This window comes from Scyliorhinus torazame, chromosome 21 (assembly GCF_047496885.1).
Source record: "Scyliorhinus torazame isolate Kashiwa2021f chromosome 21, sScyTor2.1, whole genome shotgun sequence".
Classification (NCBI taxonomy): Eukaryota; Metazoa; Chordata; class Chondrichthyes; order Carcharhiniformes; family Scyliorhinidae; genus Scyliorhinus; species Scyliorhinus torazame.
In genome coordinates, this window is record NC_092727.1 from 112,768,603 (window position 1) to 112,791,088 (window position 22,486).

The window sequence follows — 22,486 nt, forward strand, 5'->3', positions numbered from 1 at the left end:
CAGGGCATTGGCGAGGTTACATCTTACGTAATGTGTGCAGTTTTGGTCTCCAGACCCAAGGACATACCTGAGAGAGCAAGCCACGAACGTTTATTAGATTGGTTCCTGGGATGAGAGTTGTCCTAAGATCAAGTATTCCCAGCCTATAATCCATGATGTTTGGAATAATGAGATGTAATTGAAATAATAGGGGCTTGACAGGGTAAGCACTGAGATATTTCTCCTGGTTGCAGAATCTATGACACATGACCAAAGTCTCAGAATAGACAGCTATTTAGGACTGCGATGAGGAGAAGTTTCTCAATCCCGGAGATCTGGATGCTCAGTTGTTGACAGAACTCAACAAACCTTTAAAGCACTAAGGCATATGGGGATTATGCAGGAAGGTGGAGTTGGAGTTGAAGATTGATGGCAGAGCTGGTTCAAAAGATCTACTGTTCCCATCTCCTGTGTTCTTACAATAACTCCACACTGTATATTTTCTTAGTATTTTATTGATTGTGTACACACACATTTTGGTACTTGGACAGAAAATACAGCAATAATTCATGCCACAAAATTATATTACTGTATGTTACAATAAACCCCAAAATCATACATTTACCAAATATCAATCATATGCATAATTTAAAGCTTTCACTATCATTCCAAAGTTCACAAATTAGAATTTGACAATAGGTTTCAATATAAAGATTGTGGGACAAAGGAATTCAGTTTATTCATGTGTATGTACAACAATGGCCACTTTCTGTTTCAATCTTCTGTAATCGTAGTGTATCTCTCCCATAAGGCGATGTTTGATTTATTTTTCTAGAACAGCACCAACTTTTATATGTTGATATTTTAACATACAAATTTAACATACATGTGTAATATGGCAATCATGTACCGCCACCCTCAGTTACATGATTTTTAAAAAAAAGGATTCACAGAATTTGTATTTTTATTTTTGACAGAAATAATTAAGGCTAATTTCTGGATGAAAATATTATAGATTTTTTCCAAATTAGTCTGCTCTATGCGTAGTTTAATTTAAATTTTGAAGATTTTGTTGCATATTTTGCTGTAATTAGCACTTGCCTTTTGGCGATAAGAGAAACCCTATAGATATCACTCGATACTATTGTGATGTGCAGCTAAAAGCTTTTAAAAAAATAAATACCATGAAACTTACATCAAATGATAAATGTCAATTTCAGGGAATTAGGGACTTGTATTAAGAGCAAAATTAGACAGGATTATTAGATGATTCTATATTCCCTCCATCTGTTCCAATTTTCCAAATGTCATGATAGATGTAACGTTATGTAAGCAGCTTACGACAGAATCTATTAGTTTTCCCCTCCATCACCATTAAAATATAATAGGTGTTTATAATTATTAAAGAGTAAACAACGGGACTGGATTCTTCCGCCTGCCGCAAGGCGAGCCCCATACAATGGAGAACTTCATTGACCTTGGGGGGGATTCTCCGGTAACCGGGCGAATGTGGCCAGAGAATCCCACCCAGGATCTTTCTATTCCCTTCTGGGCAATGGAGAGTAGCAGATTTTGTGAAAGCATAGCAAATGTACACGTTACTAACATTGTGGGCTGCAGAGCGACATTAAATAGTGTGCTTGACTAGACAGCTGAATGCAGAGGCTTTAATGCAGATTTATCATATGGAGCACTTGTGGTTAACTGTTAGTTAAGAGAACTTCTGAAGGCATTAGTTTCCATTGTAAGGTCAGAGCCAACAAGTGTCAGTCCCCATTAATCAGAGGCCAGTATCTCTATCAGCCTTGATGGCTCCATGAGACTCAAGTCATCTTGTCGACCATCATTTTACCCCACCACAAAATACTCTTCAACTATTAATTATTTCTGGTGTTTAAATGTAGTGGGCAAATTCAGCACCAAATTTGTATGGAGCAAATTCTATCAAATCGTGTTTTGGGTTGGCAGGACACAGCAAGTGGAGTTCCACAGAGATCAGTTCTGGGGCCTCAACTGTTTACAATCTATATCAATGATTTGGATGAAGGGACCAAATGTATAGTTGCTAAATAGGATGGGCAGGGAAGTATGTTGTGAAGAGGACATAAGCAGTCTGCAAAGGGATATAGATAAGTGAAGCAAATGAGCAAACATTTGGCAGATGGTGCATAATATGGCAAATGCGAACATGTCCACTTTGGCAGGAAGACTAGAAAAGCAGCATATTCTCTAAGTAGAGAGAGATTGCAGAACTCTTCAAGGTACAGAGGGATCTGGGTGTCCGGGTACAAGAATCACAAAAAGAGACAGCAAGTGATTAGAACACAAACAAAATGCTGTGATTTATTGCAGCGGGAATGGAACATAAAAGTAGGGGTGTTTTGCTACAGTGGTCCAGGAGGTTGGGACACTGCGTTGTGTTGGTCCATTTAAATAAAAAATTCATTCATGACATGTGGGCATCACTGGCTAGACCCGCATTTATTGCCCATCCCCAATGGCTCGAGAAGGCTGTCTTCTTAAAGTGCTGCAGTCCATTTAAGAACGAACACAACTAAATTAGTTCAGAGATGTTTCACTCAACTAATTCCTTGGATGAAGGCATTATCTTATGAGGAAAGGTTGGACCTCTATCTATTGAAATTTACAAGAATAAGAGTTGGATTTATTGAAATATACAAGAACTTGAAGGGACTGGACAGTAAATACTGAGAGGATGTTTCCCATTGTGGGAGAGATCAGAACCAGGGGACACCAGATTAAAAATAATGGGTCTCCCATTTAAGTCAGGTGGGGAGAAATCTCTTCTCCAAGGTTTGCAAGTCTGGGGAACTCTTTTCACCAGAGATGGTGGTGGAGGCAGGGTCATTGAATATTTTGATGGCAGAGGTAGATAGATTCTGGACTAACAAAGTAGTCAAAGATTATAGGAGTTGGCTGGAAAGTGGGGTTTGAGGCCACAATCAGATCAGCCATGATCTTATCAAATGACAGAACAGGATTGTGGGGCCAAATGGCCTACTCCTGCCCCTAATTTGTTTTTTTGTAAATATTAAATTAGATAAATACCCATTTAATGTGATTTTGGTGATACTGTTTGGAGAGAAAGAATTGTTCAAAATCCAGGGATTTTAATCAGATATCTAAACAGCTCAAGGCTCGATATTGCACCTCAACCAAAAGACAGCATTCCCTCGCTCAGTACATCAGTGAAGTGAAAGTTTAGATTATGTATCAAGTCCTATAGTGAGAAAAATATCAACTTAACAAATAACAGAGGTTCAAAAAGAGGTCACAGGATGACCTCAACAGATTTGAGCTCAGGAAGGGACAAACAAAATCCCAAGACCGAGATTGAGCTGGAGTACAGCAGAACATGACAATTTCCTTCTTGTACCACATGGGGTGGGAAAGGAAGGGCCTGACACCAGATTAAGGCTGCATTCATGCTTTGTGTTGTTGCAATGGAAAATAACTTTCATTTCCAGATGACAACACGTTTGTAAGCAGGGTTAACAAGAGAGGACTGTGCAAAACTAGAAGAATGTTAACAAATTTGCATAACGTCCATAAAATGGCAAATTCATTTAAAGTGCAAGTTGTTGCATTTTGGTACATGGAATAGAGAGACCACATATTCCTTGGAAAATAAGAATCTAAATGGGCCTAAGGCACAAAGAGATGTGTACAGAAACACAAACCAATAAAAGTAGTAATGCACATTAAAGCCATAATCAGTGCAAATTTTTTTTCAGTGTTCATTTTTAGATGAATTGAATTCAAAGGCAGAGTTATGTTAAACTTGTATAGAACCTTTGTTTTATTACACCAATAGTCTGGTTTCCATATTACAAAATATGTAATATTTAGCTAGAGAAAGTGTCAAAAAGATTTACATGGACAAACTAAAAAGTAGGACCTCAAAGGTCCCAGGATTGCTACCAGTGCCACGAGCTAGTCAGAGTAGGAACGTCAGGATAGATAGGATGAATGCGTGGCTCAAGAGATTGTGCAAGATGGAGGGATTCAAATTTCTGGGGCACTGGAACCGGTTCTGGGGGAGGTGGGACCAGTACAAACCGGACGGTCTGCACCTGGGCAAGACTGGAACCGATGTCCTGGGGGGGGGGGGGGGGGGGGGGCGGTTGTTAGAGCTGTTGGGGAGGGTTTAAACTAATGTGGCAGGGGGATGGGAACTGATGTAGGAAGTTGGAAGGTAGTAAAACAGGGACAAAAACAAAAGGTAGTAAGGGCGAAAGTGTAAGGCAGAGAAGCCATAGTCAGAAATCAAAATGGGCGACAGTACAAGGTACAGTGACTGAGGGGAGCTCAATGAATAGGCCCAGTAATACTGAAAGGAATTAAACGAGAAGTAAAAACATTAATGGTAAGCGACGCGGCAGGTTGTTACATGAAGATATGGGTTCAACGACAAGGAAAATTAGGAGAAAAGTTAAGAGGAAATATAACTTAGGAGAGGTTACTGATCGAGGTGTTAAGATTCAAAACAGAGGTAAAAAACCCAACCTAAGTGTACTTTACCTGAATGCTCCTAGTATTCGGAATAAAGTAAATGAGTTGATGGCGCAAATCATCGTGAATGACTATGATTTAGTGGCCATTACTGAAACATGGTTAAAGGATGGTCACAACTGGGAGTTAAATATCCAAGGGTAACAAACTATTCGGAAGGACAGAGTGGATGGTAAGGGAGGTGGTGTAGCTCTGTTATTTAAGGATGACATCCGGGCAATAGTAATGGATGACATCGGTGCTATGGAGGATAAGGTTGAATCCATTTGGGTGGAAATCAGGAATAGTAAGGTGAAAAAGTCACTGATAGGAGTCGCCTATAGGCCACCAAATAGTAACATTATGGTGGGGCAGGCAATAAACAAAGAAATAACAGATGTATGTAGAAATGGTATAGCAGTTATCATGGGGGATTTTAATCTACATGTCGATTGTTTATAGAATGGCGATTGGTTTAACCATGTCGGTCAAGGCAGCCTTGAGGAGGAGTTTATAGAATGTATCCGCGATAGTTTCCTAGAACAGTATGTAATGGAACCTATGAGGGAACAAGCGGTCCTAGATCTGGTCCTGTGTAATGAGACAGGATTGATTCATGATCTCAGAGTTAGGGATCCTCTCGGAAGGAGCGATCACAATATGGTGGAATTTAAAATACAGATGGAGGGTGAGAAGGTAAAATCAAACACTAGTGTTTTGTGCTTAAACAAAGGAGATTACAATGGGATGAGAGAAGAACTAGCTAAGGTAGACTGGGAGCAAAGACTTTATGGTGAAACAGTTGGGGAATAGTGGAGAACCTTCCAAGCGATTTTTCACAGTGCTCAGCAAAGGTTTTCCCAACAAAAAGGACGGTAGAAAGAGGGAAAAATCAACCGTGGATATCTAAGGAAATAAGGGAGTGTATCAAATTGAAGGAAAAAGCATACAAAGTGGCAAAGATTATTGGGAGAATGGAGGACTGGGAAATCGTTAGTGGGCAACAGAAAGCTACCAAAAAAGCTATAAAGAAGAGCAAGATAGATTGTGAGAGTAAACTGGCTCAGAATATAAAAACAGATAGTAAAAGTTTCTACAAATATATAAAACAAAAGAGTGGCTAAGGTAAATATTGGTCCTTTAGAGGATGAGAAGGGAGATTTAATAATGGGAGATGAGGAAATGGCTGAGGAACTGAACAAGTTTTTTCGGTCGGTCTTCACAGTGGAAGACACAAATAACATGCCAGTGACTGATAGAAATAAGGCTATGACAGGTGAGGACCTTGAGAGGATTGTTATCACTAAGGAGATAGTGATGGGCAAGCTAATGGGGATAAAGGTAGAAAAGTCTCCTGGCCCTGATGGAATGCATCCCAGAGTGCTAAAAGAGATGGCTAGGGAAATTGCAAATGCACTAGTGATAATTTACCAAAATTCGACTCTGGGGTGGTCCTGGCGGATTAGAAATTAGCAAACGTGACACCATTGTTTAAAAAAGGAGGTAGGCAGAAAGCAGGTAATTATAGGCCAGTGAGCTTAACTCCGGTAGTAGGGAAGATGCTGGAATCTATCATCAAGGAAGAAATAGCGAGGCATCTGGATGGAAATTGTCCCATTGGGCAGACGCAGCATGGGTTCATAAAGGGCAGGTCGTGCCTAACTAATTTAGTGGAATTTTTTGAGGACATTACCAGTGCGGTAGATAACAGGGAGCCAATGGATGTGGTATATCTGGATTTCCAGAAAGCCTTTGACAAGGTGCCACACAAAAGGCTGCAGCATAAGATAAAGATGCATGGCATTAAGGAAAAAGTAGTAGCATGGATAGAGGATTGGTTAATTAATAGAAAGCAAAGAGTGGGGATCAATGGGTGTTTCTCTGGTTGGCAATCAGTAGCTAGTGGTGTCCCTCAGGGATCAGTGTTGGACCCACAATTGTTCACAATTTACAAAGATGATTTGGAGTTGGGGACCAAGGGCAATTGTCCAAGTTTGCAGACGACACTAAGATGAGTGGTAAAGCAAAAAGTGCAGAGGATACTGGAAGTCTGCAGAAGGATTTGGATAGGTTAAGTGAATGGGCTAGGGTCTGGCAGATGGAATACAATGTTGACAAATGTGAAGTTATCCATTTTGGTAGGAATAACAGCAAAAGGGATTATTATTTAAATGATAAAATATTAAAACATGCTGCTGTGCAGCGAGACCTGGGTGTGCTAGTGCAGGAGTTGCAAAAAGTTGGTTTACAGGTGATTAAGAAAGCGAATGGAATTTTGTCCTTCATTGCTAGAGGGATGGAGTTTAAGATTAGGGAGGTTATGCTGCAATTGTATAAGGTGTTAAGTGAGGCCACACCTGGAGTATTGTGTTCAGTTTTGGTCTCCTTACTTGAGAAAGGACTTATTGGCACTGGAGGGTGTGCAGAGGAGATTCACCAGGTTAATCCCAGAGCTGAAGGGGTTGGATTACGAGAAGAGGTTGAGTAGACTGGGACTATATTCGTTGAAATTTAGAAGGATGAGGGGGGATCTTATAGAAACATATAAAATTATGAAGGGATGAGATAGGATAGATGCGGGCAGGTTGTTTCCACTGGCGGGTGAAAGCAGAACTAGGGGGCATAGCCTCAAAATAAGGGGAAGTAGATTTAGGACTGAGTTTAGGAGGAACTTCTTCACCCAAAGGGTTGTGAATCTATGGAATTCATTGCCCAGTGAAGCAGCAGAGGCTCCTTCATTAAATGTTTTTAAGATAAATATAGATAGTTTTTTGAAGAATAAAAGGATTAAGGGTTATGGTGTTCAGGCCGGAAAGTGGAGCTGAGTCCACAAAAGATCAGCCATGATCTCATTGAAAGGCGGAGCAGGCTCCAGGGGCCAGATGGCCTACTCCTGTAGGAGTAGAGAGGATTTCAACATCTCTATAAGTTGTACGGTAGTCCAAAACGAAGGTACATTTATATACCGATGAAGTTTGAGCATTGAATTTTTGGAATCTTAAAAACAGACTTTGCTATTATCAATATTTCTTTTAAATCAGAAACATCCAAGTGCTGGCAGCCAGAGTCCATTTCTGACTTGGCTTTGCACGGAGTTGGTCAGCTTTGGAAAAGACAAATAAATTCTCATCAGAGAGCAATTGTTGTTTCAATGTTAAATGTCAACACAAATTTCAAATAAAGATTTCAAATTTGTTTTCTTTTGCTTAGATCTTTAACAAAACAAAAATCTAATTCGTTAACATGATCCAACTTACCAAATATAAAAAACAGAATTCCTTCTTTCCACTCATATATGGCAAGAAAAAAATAACTTGGAATTATGCACAGAAATGGACATAGTTCTTTCTGATCTTAAAACAGAGATGCTGTTTACAAAGCAATTTTCACATCAATATAACAAAACACATTTGCATTCCTAAATTCTAATTTGGGGGTGTACCCTACATGTTTCAGAATGAAACTTTTGACTTGCGAAATAAATACAGTAACTTAGGACATTGCAAAATTGCACATTAATGACCATACCTTTGTTGTAGCTTCTAGTATGGGTTCTGTGAGGCATAGAGCTTAGAATGTACCATGAACAGCATGTGTCCAAAATCAATTGACACTATTTTCAATGACCTCACAATGAAGTGATTGATTACTTACACTTCATGATTAAGATTTTAAGGGCGGCACGGTAGCACAGTGGTTAGCACTGTTGCTTCACAGCTCCAGGGTCCCAGGTTCGATTCCCAGCTTGGGTCAGTCTGTGTGGAGTCTGCACCTTCTCCCAGTGTCTGCATGGGTTTCCTCCGGTTTCTCCGGTTTCCTCCCAGTCCAAAGATGTGCAGGTTAGGTGGATTGGCCATGTTAAATTGCCTTTAGTGTCCAAAAAGGTTAGGTGAGGTTACAGGGATAGGGTGGAGATGGGGATTTAAGTAGGGTGCTCTTTCCAAGGGCCGATGCAGACTTGATGGGCTGAATGGTCTCCTTCTGCACTGTAAATTCTATGACATGTATGGTGCATATTGATTTAAATTGTATAGAATGGGATTTTGGAAAGTAAAACAGAATCAAATTTGTTCTTCCAGATGTATGGTTTATATTTTACATACCAGAGGAGGAGTACTGGCCACATGCTGTACATTAAACAGAATGATTTCTCAACAGAATATCCTGCTAGAAAAGGAGTGAGATAATGCAGTCAACATAAAATGGAATTCCTGATTTTATATCAGAACATTGCAATCACACTGAACATTACACCATAACTGAATATATTATATCTATATATAAATTGTAGATAAATCTCTATTTAATATTTGTAACCAAAACATTTTAGATAATTGCCTAATAGCATCCATTAAGTTATCGTTGGTTCTTGCTGATCCTCCAGAAATATCGGTGTCTGAAAGAAAACAACATTTCCCGCCCAAAACATACAGTAGTCTGTACAGGTCACACCCATTGCCCAGAAAGTACAAAACTATTATGCATGACAGAAACACAGACATATCATCAAGCACAATTGAGACACAAGCTACACAACTTGGGTGATGCTCCAATGCACAATGCCATGGAGAGGTAGCATTGTGCAATTCACCATATTACATTATCAAGCTTGAAACTTGAAACCATGTTCCAACCACCATGAACTGCTCTCACATTCCTCAAAAAAAAAAATCTTGCACAGGCCCAAAGGTAGAGGACCTGTCCACCTTCATTGGTCAAAACTGATGTGTGTACAGGAAAACAAATGAAAAAAGTCAAAAATTAAAAGTCAAAATAAAATTCAAAAGTTAAAAAATAAAGTCATCCAGACTTAAAAACGTGAGCTCCGTTCCCTCTCCACAGATGCTGTTAGACCTGCTGAGATTGTCCAGCATTTTGTTTTTGTTTCAAATTCCAGCATCCACAATAATTTGCTTTTATCTCATTAAAACCAATTTGAGTTTGTACGGAGCGATGTGAAGATAAGATCAGCCATGAATGGCAGGACAGGCTCGAGGGGCTTATCGGTCTACTTCAGTCCCTACGAAAAGCATCTTTTAGCCAGGTTCCAAAACTGATGACCTGGCTTACTATAGCAGAAACTACTCTGGCTAGCTGCTGATTAGAAATTATGACAAGAATCATGTGAGAGATCCAGTAATCAGTTCTCACCTGAGTAATCAGAAAAGACAAAGGGAACAAAAAACCAACAACTCCCTACAGTGTTCCTTTTATAGAAAGCGGATTTAAACTCCTATCTGAAATAAAGCTTTGCCAATCAGTAGTGTGCACTTGTTGTGAATATCACATTTACTTCCTGTAACACTATTCATATAATATGCTGATAACACTATTGTTAGAAAACAGCACATTCTATGTTTTAACATGAGCTGTGCTACGAGCAACCAGTCATATTTTAAATATTAAAATCCTGTCTTAAAACTTTTAGTCACTTATAATTTTGATTTAAAACACAAGTGTAAATGACCTATGAGGAAAAATAATGATCCAGTCAATTAGACACACCTCAAACTTTCAGTTAAGGCTGTGATATTCAAAGGAGGAGCAGCATTGGTTTAATTTGCAATGGATCTGACCATTCAAATAAACCTTTCTTAGGACAAAATAGAACAATTTGAATAAAATATATACATCAGGAAACACTAAAAAGCATCTTTGATATTTTTTAATTGTCGAACCGCAGTGTCGACTGGAAGGTTGAAGTGCAGGTTGCTAAGACGACTGAGTATGTTCAGCGTACTCTCAAACCCAGTAGAAGCCATATAGCTCCATGGCTGGTAGTGACTCTGAATAAGCGTCCCTGACTTGCAAATCAGGTTCACCCAGGAAACCAAACGCCGCTCGTTCAATGCCATGCATATTAAGGCCTTAAATTCTGAATCTGCACTGCGCTTGTAACGGTCATGTTCGGTGAGCACAGCATGGACTGCGGAAAGTAAACTTTGTTTCGGAGTTACAATGCCACTTCCAGTCACTGGCAAGGCAAAGGATTGCGAGAGCTTGCGAGCAGGAGACTCTACAAAGGCTCTACCATTTCTGGTATTGTAGTACTTCACAAAAAGTTGCCAGGGGTGCATGGTTTGCGGAGAGGTTGTGAACGAGGGGAGGAGGCACGCAATTGGTGCTAAGACCAAGCTCATTCCTTGAGAGGAGGCATACAAGCCATGGCTCATCAGGTCTCGGAGAGCTACTGACAACTCTTTTCGCACAGCTGTAATAAGGTCATTCTTTCCAAGGCAAATGTCACGACTGCTGACCACATGTTCGTCAGCCTGTTGATGATTCAAAGCCAGCTGCTTTACTTTATCTACAGCACCCTCTAGTTTCAGTAGCAGTGGACTGTAGTCCTTGTCGGTTTCATTCGGCTGCCACAGTCCACGTGGGATCTGACCAGTAGCACATCCAAACTGACTAACAGCAAATATCTGCAAAATTGCTAGTGCTCTGCGCACAAGGTTTAACCCAGTTTCCCTCATCCTTCTGGTTGTTTCTTGATCCACTGTAAAACAACGGAAATGTCATTTAAAAAATATACATTTCTAACAACAGAAAAAAATACTTGCACATTTATGTCTCTTGTTATATTAACTCAGAGTCTCAAGCTTAATTACTGCTGAAGGGCAATGACAATTACAATTTGTTCCAATACAAATATTCTGTAATCATACATGATGTATGGCTCTCAGGGATACCTTTAAGAATTTCCAGAGTTGTGCTTTGTGAAGGTGAAAATATTTACTGGAATTTATAATGAGAAGGCGGTTGTTTTTATCCATACAAACATTGGGGGAAAGGAGAAGGGAGGAAAGAAGAAAAATGTATATTGATGTAGAGTTAGGTAATAGTATCTTTGGCAATAATGTGCTGGCAAAAGATAGATCACTCAGTTGAATGGCACAGATTTTCTCTATTTACGAGAAAAGGCCAACAATTACCATTTTAGATAAGGTGCACTAATTACATTGTTGACTTTTTGGGGATGTCATGGAATGTTCTATTTAAAACCTGAAGACTCTGTGGACAACGACCATGAAAAGATAATTTATCTGGAGTGTGACAAGAGTCCCTCACACCCAGAAATAAAATGCATCAGAAAAATTACACCTCACCATGATGGCTTCCACTTGACGATTTTGCACTTGATGCTTTAGACCCATTCACTCCATGCACAGTGCATGTGCATCTTTCATTCTGTGGCTGTGGAGGGCTTCCAACCTCATCTGTGTAATGAAAACAAAGTGTAAAGGCCACATTACTTGGCAAAATTCTTAGAGAGCCACTTCAATAAATGTTTTAGTGCTATTAACATATTCCACTGTGTCAGAATGTGTACTGATGGAAACCTCAGATTTTAACTCCAGGGATTTAAAGCAAAATTAATATATGAACAGGATTCATATTGATTTAAGATCAGAATCAAAGTTACACATCACCTATCGCTTACAACCTTTGAGACTCCGTAATAAAATGCCTTCTGGCAGCTAGTGTTGACTTGACCTTATAACCTAGAAAGAACGCCACCATATTCCCCCTCCCAAACACAGAGTTAAACAAACAGCAATATAAAATGCATAATGCTGAACAGAGTCCTTTTCTTGGTTAATAGATTATAGGTTATGATAACACAGATACAGCCTCAGTAATTTCTGGCAGAAAGAAAAAACAAGTAAATGCATTTCACAATTGAAATTTCTCTGGCTGGTTGCAATTTTGATAGTTTAATTTCACATCCTTGGTTTTGATTGGCACACAACCCACCATTTATCAAATTACAGAAGGGACATTGGAGATTTTATTTTTTTTAAATAATCTTTATTGTCACAAGTAGGCTTACATCAACACTGCAATGAAGTTACTGTGAAAAGCCCCTAGTCGCCACATTCCAGCACCTGCTCGGGTACAAGGAGGGAGAATTCAGAATGTTCAATTCACCTAACAGCACGTCTTTCGGGACTTGTGGGAGGAAACCGGAGCACCCGGAGGAAATCCACGCAGACACAGGGAGAACGTGCAGACTCCGCACAAACAGTGGCCCAAGCCGGGAATCTAACCCGGGACCCCGGCGTGGTGAAGCCATAGTGCTAACCACTGTGCTACCACGCTGCCCTTTTGGAGTGGTGGTGGGTTGGGTGAAGATGATAAGGTGTGACGTTCCCGGAAATTGTTTGCTGTTATATACCAATTTGTCGAAAGCTTTAAGTTGCAAAACTTAATTTTTAAAAATATAGGTTTATTGATCTTTTGATCAATGAGTGCAATAAATACCACTGGCTATTTAGAACAGCACAATAGTTCTACATACCCTGGAGAAAGTTGATGAACATTTCGAGGTCACAAATCTGTGTTTTAAGCTGCTCTACCAGTTGTTCCTTCACCCTTGCTGGATTCACAATTTGGGCAATTGCCGCATCAACACGTTGTCGGAGTTCTTCTGGTGGCAAATTGCTAAAGTCCTCATTTAGATTTACATCTAACTTCTTAATCAATTCATCGATGATTACCTAAAAACCAAAACAGACACCCATTAATGTACATTTATCCTGTATCTTTCCGTCATATTTCTGGGTCCCATGAATAACTTCCAGTTACGGGAGCAGGCAAAAGTTCTGTCCATGTAACTGACCATTGCAAAGTCTAGACAGTACCCGATTATCCCAGCTCCTGTGGGCAGAAGCAAGTGGTTTAGGTGTCTCTTCTCCTTCCACCCCAAAATATATCTGACGGGTGGAAAATTGTGGCTACAAACTGGTACCTTGCCTGTAGAGAGCCTAACATCATGCGTCAGCCCTAGACTCCGTGACATTACTTCAGAAAGAAATATCAGAAAGTTATCGGTTCAAGCCCCATTCCAGAGACAAATATCCAATCTGATTTTGTCTGGTTTGTTAAATTGTTAATTTGTTGGAGGATTAAGTTGTTTTTGTTGGCATATTGTTTTGTTCTCTTTGCATTATATTTTCTTCTGTAGTGGTTTGTAGAAATTATTGAAAATTTTTGAATAAAAACATTTTTTAAAAAAAACTACCCTTTGTATTATTCACTGATCATCTTGACACTTTGGAAGGACCAAGTCTAAACAATCCTGAGGTTGTTGAAATCTTCATAGTTATTATTGGCTGATTATGCCTCTAGATTAAATTGATTATGAATGAAATAAGAAACTATGTTTACTATTCACTTTGGCTTTCAAATGTACTTGGTTACAATCCTTACCCTCTGACGTTCTAGAACTATTGACTGGGGGAGGGATTCATAGCTGCCCTCCTGGTAAGCAAATGTCTCCAAGTCATCCAGCTGTGTCTTTAACTGTATAATCAACTCCCTCTGTTTCTGCCGTTGAGCCTCAAGTCTTTCAAGTTTCTCCCTTTCACTCTGAGAAGCAAAGAAAGAAAGAAAAATCAAACTAACCCCTTCATTGCATTTTCAAATCTACAACAAAACAACATTAAATATTTACACATAAAAATTGTGGACTGTCTAAACGGACCAAGTGTTGGGAAAATTGAAACCTTACTGTTCATGAATAAATACATATCCACAGATTGCAAAAATTCCAAAGAAACTGTATGAATCCAACACAAACCAAAGAAATTCTGAATACTTTTTTGTTTTTAAAATAAATTTAGAGTGCCCAATTTCCCCCCCCCCATTTAATAAATGCAAACTATTGCACCAGGTAAAAGCAATAAAAGAGCAACAATAAGGTTACCAGCTTAAGTGCACGATTTGTGTAACAGATCTGCTGCACTTAACCCTTTCAATGCTGAATATTCTGGTAGCTTTAAAAATGTCGATTTAATTTTTTTACTTTAGCATTTACAAAAATACCCTAATATTTGCTATTTTCAAATACAGAGCATAGTAAACTAGAAATAATGGACAAGACTCATTCTTCCTGTGTCTGCGTGGGTCTCACCCCCACAACCCAAAGATGTGCAGTGGCAATGCTAAGTTGCCCCTTAATTGGAAAAAAAGATTGGGTACTCTAAAAAAAAAAATATATCAATTTAAATGGACAAGACTGCTACCCTAAACCCTGTTCAATTTAGTCATCTTCGTGCTTATCTACAGAGAAACAGACAAAGGAGCAAGAGTAGTCCATGCGACCCTTCGAACCTGCTCCGCCATTCAATTCCAACTCCATGCTGGGACAAACATGCTCTATTCCAACGTTATGCTGGCATTACACAGTTGCTCTTCTTCCTTCACTCTCCCGTCCATAATGTGGCACTTTGATCCTCCCGTGAATTAACTGACCCATCTTCTAAGTGCTTTCACCAATTCTTTTTCACTCATATAGGAAATGAACACCACCTGACTCCACTGATGGCTTCAACCACTGGTACCTTTTCCCCAGCACGTGGCATCAGATCCATTCACATCCCTGTACACAGCAGGTTGAGACCCATCATCAACACATACATGGGAGACCAAAGTAGGGGTATACCCCAATCCCCACCTACCCCAGAGAAATCACCTTGTCTGCAGAGGTAGTGGCAACATGTACATGCCCCCATCTCAACTAATGCCGCCTTTGCCCTGAGTTCAATCACCCCCACTGCAGTCTGTAATATAACATTAATGGATCCTGCTGTATCCTCCTTCACATTTTGAGATAGAACAGTCAATGTACACTGCTCAACCCGACAGATCGTTCAGACAGAAAAACCTGTTTCTGAAAACAAGCCTGCAGATTGTAGAAGGGAAACAGTTCAACAGATCTGAAGCCTCAATGGAACAAAAGTGAAATAAAATTAAAATAAAATTAGCTTTAAAAACTTGGGACGGAGGAGTGGTTAGCACTGCTGCCTCACGGTGGCGAGGACCCAGGTTCTATCCCAGCCCTGGGTCACTGTCCATGTGGCGATAATAATTTTTATTGTCACAAGTAGGCTTGCATTAACACTGCAATGATGTTACTCTGAAAAGTACCTAGTTGCCACATTCCGGCCCCTGTTCGGGTACACAGAGGGAGAATTCCGAATGTCCAAATTAACTAACAGCACGTCTTTTGGGACTAGTGGGAGGAAACCGGAGCACCCGGAGGAAACCCACACAGACACAGGGAGAACGTGCAGATTCCGTACAGACATTAATGGGAATCGAACCTGGGACCATGGTGCTGCAAAGCCACAGTGCTTTGCACATTCTCTGTGTCTGTGTGGGTCTCACCCCACAACCCAAAGATGGGGTGGCAGGGCAGCACAGTGGTTAGCACTGCTGCCTCACAGCTCCAAGGACCCGGGTTCAATTGCTGCCTCGGATGACTGCCTGTGTGGAGTTTGCACTTTCTCCCTGTGTCGGCGTGGGTTTCCTCAGAGTGCTCTGGTTTCCTCCCACAGTCCAAAGAAGTGCAGGTTAAGTGGATTAGCAGTGCTGAAATGCCCCTTAGTGTCCAAAACATTAGGTGGTGTTACCGGGTTATGGGGATAGGGTGCAGACGTGGGCTTAAGTAGAGTGCTCTTTCTAAGGGCTGGTGCAGACTCATTGGGCCGAATGGCCTCGTTCTGCACTGTAAATTCTATGTGCAGGGTAGGTGGATTGCCATGCTTAATTGGAAAAAAAAAATTGGATTCTCTAAATTTATTTTGAGAACTTTAAAAAACTTGTCATCCTCATTCATACAGGCAAGCAATTTAGAGTTTACAGCAGTGCATTTAAAGTATACAAAGACCAACAGACATGTAAATGATATTTTTCATGGTTCCTGAACCAAGCACACAATCCAATTAATACAACCTTTTCAGCATTATTAATGGCCTGGAATTTTATAGTTAGTGGCAAAGCAAAAGCACTTGTTGGTGACCTTGAATAATGCCCGCTGAGAGATCCAGTCGGTGGCAAGAACATTCTTCTCTTGCCATGCAGTGGATAACCACATTCGATAATGGGGATGCTCAGTGTGACACTACAGCGATGTCATCCCTGCCCCAACAGCCAATTCTAACAAGGGGGTCAACTAGGAAATGAAAGGCAGTAAAATCAAAATGATTTAAAAAATATATATATATATGGAGCAAAATAAAATTTGGGATATGTAGTGAAGTTAGATGCTGAGATATGGGCTGGATTCTCTGTTTCGCTGGCAGAGCACTCCCGCCCATGGATTTCCTGACAGCATGGGGCTGCCCACATTGGCCTGCTGCTGGGACGGAGGATCCCCACTGTTGGCTGGAGCACACTGCATCTGAAAAGGGGTGGGGTGTGATGGAGAATCCCACCCGTAGTTTTTTTTAAAAACTCCTTTTTTACAAAAAGGTCCACAAATATGAAATTACTTTTTTTTTCATTTGTTCTTTTGTTTAACAAGTTATTACTAAGTTGGCCGTTAAAACCCTGTTGCACCTGATAGCAGAGAGAGCAGAAAAAAGGAAGCTCTGGCCACATCAACGGATTTCAATGGCTGGCTCTTGGAATGAGGGTCCACAGCTGCGCAGTTGATGTGGCGAGAACTTCCCCTTTTCACTCAAACGCAGACAGCTCACTGTCAAAAATCTCTGCATAATCTGGGCCCATGTTAGTTTTTAAAAAATAAATTTAAAGTGCCCAATTCATTTTTTCCCAATTAAGGGGCAATTTAATGACCAATCCACCTACCCTGCACATCTTTGGGTTGTGGGGGAGAAACCCACGCAAACACGGGGAGAATGTGCAAACTCCACACAGACAGTGACCCAGAGCCGGGATCGAACCTGGGACCTCGGTGCCGTAAGGCAGCAGTGCTCTCCACTGCACCGCCCTGGGCCCATGTTAGTTAATTCAAATGACTGAATATTCAGTTTTCAATGCGAAAAATAACCCAATCATCAGCAATGTGCTCACAACATTTTCATTTCTTATACAAAAAAAATTCAACTTTGAATATGAACTTACCAAACCTTCCTGTATGTTAGGCAGAATCAATACAAAAAAAAAACAGAAGATTAGAATCATTTGATATATTACAATTACTTAATTTTTTAATCAAACTTCAGGTGGGTTTTTTTATTATTAAACTCAGAGTTAACCTTGTTTGAATTTTACATTCTAGTTCATTATTGAACTACAGCTACATGGGTAAAATGATTTATCTTGGCCAGTTGCTGATAATTCACTGCTGGGGTTAATCAGCAGCATTTCTAAAGTATTATTTTCAAAACATATTGTATCTCACAACTGTAGTGTTTGTTTTTCTTCCATCCAATGAACTTTGTATTTTAGGACTCCTTAAATTGCCATATTTAAAAACAATATTTTGCATTCAGATTATAACAGAACGGGCGGCACGGTGGAGCAGTGGTTAGCACTGCTGCCTCACAGTGCTGAGGACTCTGGTTCAATCCCGGCCCCGGGTCACTGTCGCGTGGAGATTGCACATTCTCCCTGTGTCTCCATGGGTCTCACCCCCACAACCCAAAGACATCTAGGTGGATCAGCCACACTAAATTGCCCCTTACTTGGACAAGAAAATAATTGGGTACTCTACATTTATTTAAAGAAACAAATTATAATGCAATCCATCACAATTTTGTGAAAGGCCCAATATAAAATATCATAACCATTTAAATATGCAACATGCAAAAATGACAATGTTGTAGATCTCTGTCATACTTCTGAGATTATATTCTGGATATAGCTTATGATGCTATCCTGAATATCACATACATAATGTATAGCAGCAATTCCACTAAAGTAGGCAGGGTGGGTAGCTCTTGGTATTGAGCACAAAGCAGAGTAATGGAAAAATCAGTCATTCGTCTCCTTTAGAAATGAGTAAAAAGAACACAATATCCATGGGTGGAGGCGGATGGGGAAAGTGCTCAGCCAGGAAAACAGAAAAGAAACTTGTTGATACTCTTCAGGATTTGTTGTTTAAATGTCAAATGTCAAGCACACATCAGAAAGGTCAAAACCTGCCTTTTCTTTTTACTAACGCCAACTGATAGTGTATTTACAGCTTTTTCCATCTTTGTCAGATTTCCAGGCTTTTCAGCTTCCCCCATTTTACGTAGGCTTTTGCTTCAAACATCCAGCTACAATATTCTTAATGTTCGATTTGCGGTTACAATTGTAATAAATTTACTTGCACAATGCAAATAAACATTCAAAATACACTGGTTTTCCAAAGTCTAATATTCTGACTAACATAACATTGAAACGAGTAGCTTTCATTATTTTATTGATATTTTATACATTCTAAACTACTTGGATTAAACCATTCAGAAAATGGTGCAGGACACTATCTAAGGAATTCCTGCAGCCCTGACCTGGGACTGAGCCTCCAACAAACACAATCCTCTTCCTATGGTTGGAGTCATACCAAGCACAAAGGAAGAATGGTGCAGTTGTTGGAGGTCAATCATCTCAGTCCCAGGGTAGCACAGTGGCTAGCACTGCTGTTTCACAGCACCAGGGATTTGGGTTCAATTCCAGCATCAGATGACCATGTGTGGAGTTTGTACGTTCTACCCGGGTCTGCATGGGTTTCCTCCCGGTGCTCTGGTTCCTCCTACAGTCCAAAGATGTGCGGGTTAGGTGGACTGGTCATGCAAAATTCCAAAAGGTTAGGTGGGGTTACAGGGATAGGATGGGGGAGTGGGCCTAGTTAGGGTGGTCTTTCGACGGCTTGGTGGGTCCACTTGACTTGAAGGGTCAAACCTATGATTGCTGCAAGAATTCCTCAGGGTAGTGTGCTTGGCCCAATCATCTTTAGCTGCTTCATCAACGACATTGTCGCCATCATAATGTAATAAGTGTGGGTGTTTTCTGCCACCTGAAGTGTTCTGTACTCATTGTGACTCCTTATTGTGTTCTTTACTTGTGATATTAAAGTAGTCAAGAGTCTGCAGAAAGACCTGGACAACATTCAAGCTTGGATTGACAAGTAACAGCTAACATTCATGCCACACAAGTGCCAGGCAATGTGTATCTCTAATAAAACAAAATCTAACCATCTTCCCTTTGACATTCAGTGATATTATCATCACTGAATCTCCATTATCAATATCCTGTGGTGTACCATCAACCAGAAACAAAACAAGATCAATGTTACAAACACATTGGCTGCAATATCAGGTCAGATGCTGGGAATTCTGTGGCGAGTAACTCAACCTCTGACTCCCCAAAGCCACCCACTATCTGTAAGGCACAAGTCAGGAGTGTGATTACTTTCCACTTGATGGATCAGTGCAGCTCCAACAACACTCAAAAAAAACCTGACACCACCCAGGACAGAGCAGCCTGCTAGATTGGCACCCCATCCACCACCTTAAACATTCACTGCCTCCAGCTCTTATGCACTGCAGCACCTTCAACAGTACAATTGCTGTTCCTTTACTGTCACTTGTCAAAATCGTGGAATATGGAATTCCAATGTGTAACTCCATAACCAGTGTTGAAGTATTTTTTTTGAAAAGTTTAATTACTCAGGAAAAAGTATTGTGCATGTCATAAGGGCAATGTGGGTTTAGTTACGACCATTTAATGCAATCTTTCAATTCTCTGCACCTTTCTTCAAAAACTTCAATATCCAAACTGTAGAGGCAGCATCCAGATTCTTTCATTTTTGAAATACAGTACAAACACATCTTGTTTGCCATTGTAGGAAGAATCCCAAGTGTCAATCTGCTGAATTCATACAATGTAATCTTAAGGTAGAACAGTTGCTTGTTACCATCTGTTCAGTGTGCAAATAAGAAATACATTCTGCAGTGAACACTTTTTTAAAATCGTTAATGAGTACTCAGGGGCTCATTAGTCTATTAACAAAGTTTATCACAGATTTATAAGGTGGCAGTTCAGAATCACTCAACATATCCTGGAGTTCAACACAGTCATCAGCAATGGACCCAATCATGAATAAGTGACTTTCCTTTATGGAGAAACTGTTCATGTGACTTGAAGATATTAATTATTTTAAAAGTTGTCAGCAGAGTTACTTGCCAACCTTTCAGTTGGGGAACAGTATATTGCACTTGGGGAACCTAGTGAGGGGAGAAAAATAATATTGTGAAAATAACATAAAATGTGTTTTCCAATAGAATTACAAGTAGTCGCGTGGATAACAGCAGCAATTCTGCTAAATTAATTAATTGTACCAAGCAAAATAATTTTGGATAAATGTCTCAAACAAATCCATGTGCTGCAGTATTTGGGCAGTGCCATTGACATATAGGCACAATAAAATTAAGTTGGATGACTATTATAAGAGAACATCAGTAAATCTTCCACACATTAGTAAAATGCACCTAATTATCCAGAACCACTTTTAATGTTCAAGTGATGATGACAGGTAATTTTTCATGTTTACAATAAGAGGGTTGATTTGACAGGTCCTTTCGTAGATGGCAACCACTCATTTTGTATTTAGGGAGAGGTTATTCTGGGTAGTGTTATATTTGTTGGAGTTCATATTTCTTTTTTCTGATTTATGTGTGGGTATTGTTGCACTATGTAATTTTCCTTTGTTGTTATACATGTTAAAAATACAATAAAAAAATTAACATGAAACCAGTGACAGGGAAAAGAATAAATAGTTGGCTACAAAAGTTTATACAGGGTATTCTGCTACAGTTAACCCATATCATATAGCCAGATTAAACTTATATCATCAGGTAGTGTCTCTGGAATTCTGTTCACTACAATGACCAGTGGGCATGTGATACACTACAGGTCTCCACACTCTAGCTAGGAAGAAGTTGGCAGTAATCGTTAACAAAAGTAATTTAAAAGAATTGTGCATTTGATTACAGAAAGTTTTCAATTGAATGTGCAAGACTTGGGGATTTTCACTGCCACTTCATGGCAGTGTTAATGTAAGCCTACTTGTGACAATAATAAAGATTATTATTAATTAGGGACAGCACAGTGCATAGCACTGCTGCCTCACAGCACCGAGGACCCATGTTCGATCTCAGCCCCCGGGTCACTGTCCATGTGGAGTTTACACACACACTCTCCCCAAGTCTGCGTGGGTCTCACCCCCACAACCAGAAAAGATGTGCAGGGTAGGTGAATTGACCACAATAAATTGCCCCCCTAATTGGAAAAAAAAACAACTGGGTACTCCAAATTGAAAATAAAATAAGGAATGTGCAATTAAAAGGTCAACTTGACAGATTTGGGCGATTTTAATCTACTCACACTCAAATTACAAACTAGCAAATAGGAGGCGCAGAGGATGGAATATATCCTTGCCATGGAGATGAGAGGAAGGGCACCCAACAGACCGGTTTCAACACCTCAGATTTGTAATCGGTTTGCTGTGCATCGTGTTATAGTGAACTTCTCAATACTTTTTTTTATTCCAGAAGAAATTAGGCTTCGTTTTAAACAAATGAGGTGAATTCAAATTCGACAAGACGAGTTTGAAAGGTGGATTTTGTGGATCAAGCTCCTGTGGCAGGTCGGGTGAAGGTGGCCAGGGTACATCCTTACCGCATTGTCCAGATGCTGCCCGTCCAGAGCCCGGGTCACGAAGGGTTGCGGGCAGCCTTTGAAGGCAAAGTCCTCCAACTCCTTCAGCAGCCGCTCCTTCTCGTCACTCTGGGCGTTGACGATCTGCTTGAGGCGGAACTGGACCTGGGCGAAGTGCGAGGTGAGGGCGAGCAGCGACGAGTTCAGCAGATCCTGCTCGCTCTCCAGCCGCTGCATCTTCTCCGCCATCACCACCACCCCGCTCCCCAGGCCCGCCTCGGGCGGCCCGGCCCTCTCCATCTCCTCGGGGCTCGCCACCGCCCCCACTGGAGCCCAGCGCTCCCCGGCCAGCCTCTCCGAATCCGACAGGGACATGTCGTCCATCCCGCGGCCGGTGGGATCGCTGGGTCGTGTCCACCCACCCGGCTTCAAAGCAACCAGTTTACGGCCGCCATCTTGTGCGAACAGCGCACCTGACGTTACGTCGCGGCGTCACTCCCATGACGTCAAGCCGTTGCGTCGCCCTATGACGCCACCGTGCAGCCACCAGGTAAGCAGAGGTGTGCCAGACCTTCTGGCCTCTCCTGACTAAGTCACTTTC

At 40.7% G+C, this 22,486-nt stretch overlaps 1 protein-coding gene across 1 annotated transcript; it reads right to left on the reverse strand.

The window, feature by feature from the left end:
- Positions 1-478: 478 nt before the first annotated feature.
- Positions 479-22,420, reverse strand: rundc1 (RUN domain containing 1). The gene is made up of 5 exons (XM_072487281.1): positions 21,907-22,420; positions 13,705-13,863; positions 12,794-12,992; positions 11,601-11,711; positions 479-10,990 (listed from the first exon to the last, which is right to left on the reverse strand). Exons 1-5 carry the CDS (start codon positions 22,267-22,269, stop codon positions 10,134-10,136), a joined length of 1,689 nt encoding a protein of 562 aa, XP_072343382.1. The 5' UTR covers positions 22,270-22,420; the 3' UTR covers positions 479-10,133.
- Positions 22,421-22,486: the final 66 nt, after the last annotated feature.

Bases quoted from the DNA above. Each gene is read 5' to 3' on its own strand.
- rundc1 (XM_072487281.1), bottom strand. From the start codon at position 22,269: ATGGACGACATGTCCCTGTCGGATTCGGAGAGGCTGGCCGGGGAGCGC. The intron at 12,993-13,704 runs GTAAGGATTGTA...TTTGGTTTTTAG, and splicing joins TAGTTCTAGAACGTCAGAGG to GTAATCATCGATGAATTGAT. The intron at 10,991-11,600 runs GTGAGGTGTAAT...GTTGTTTTACAG, and splicing joins GTCAAGTGGAAGCCATCATG to TGGATCAAGAAACAACCAGA.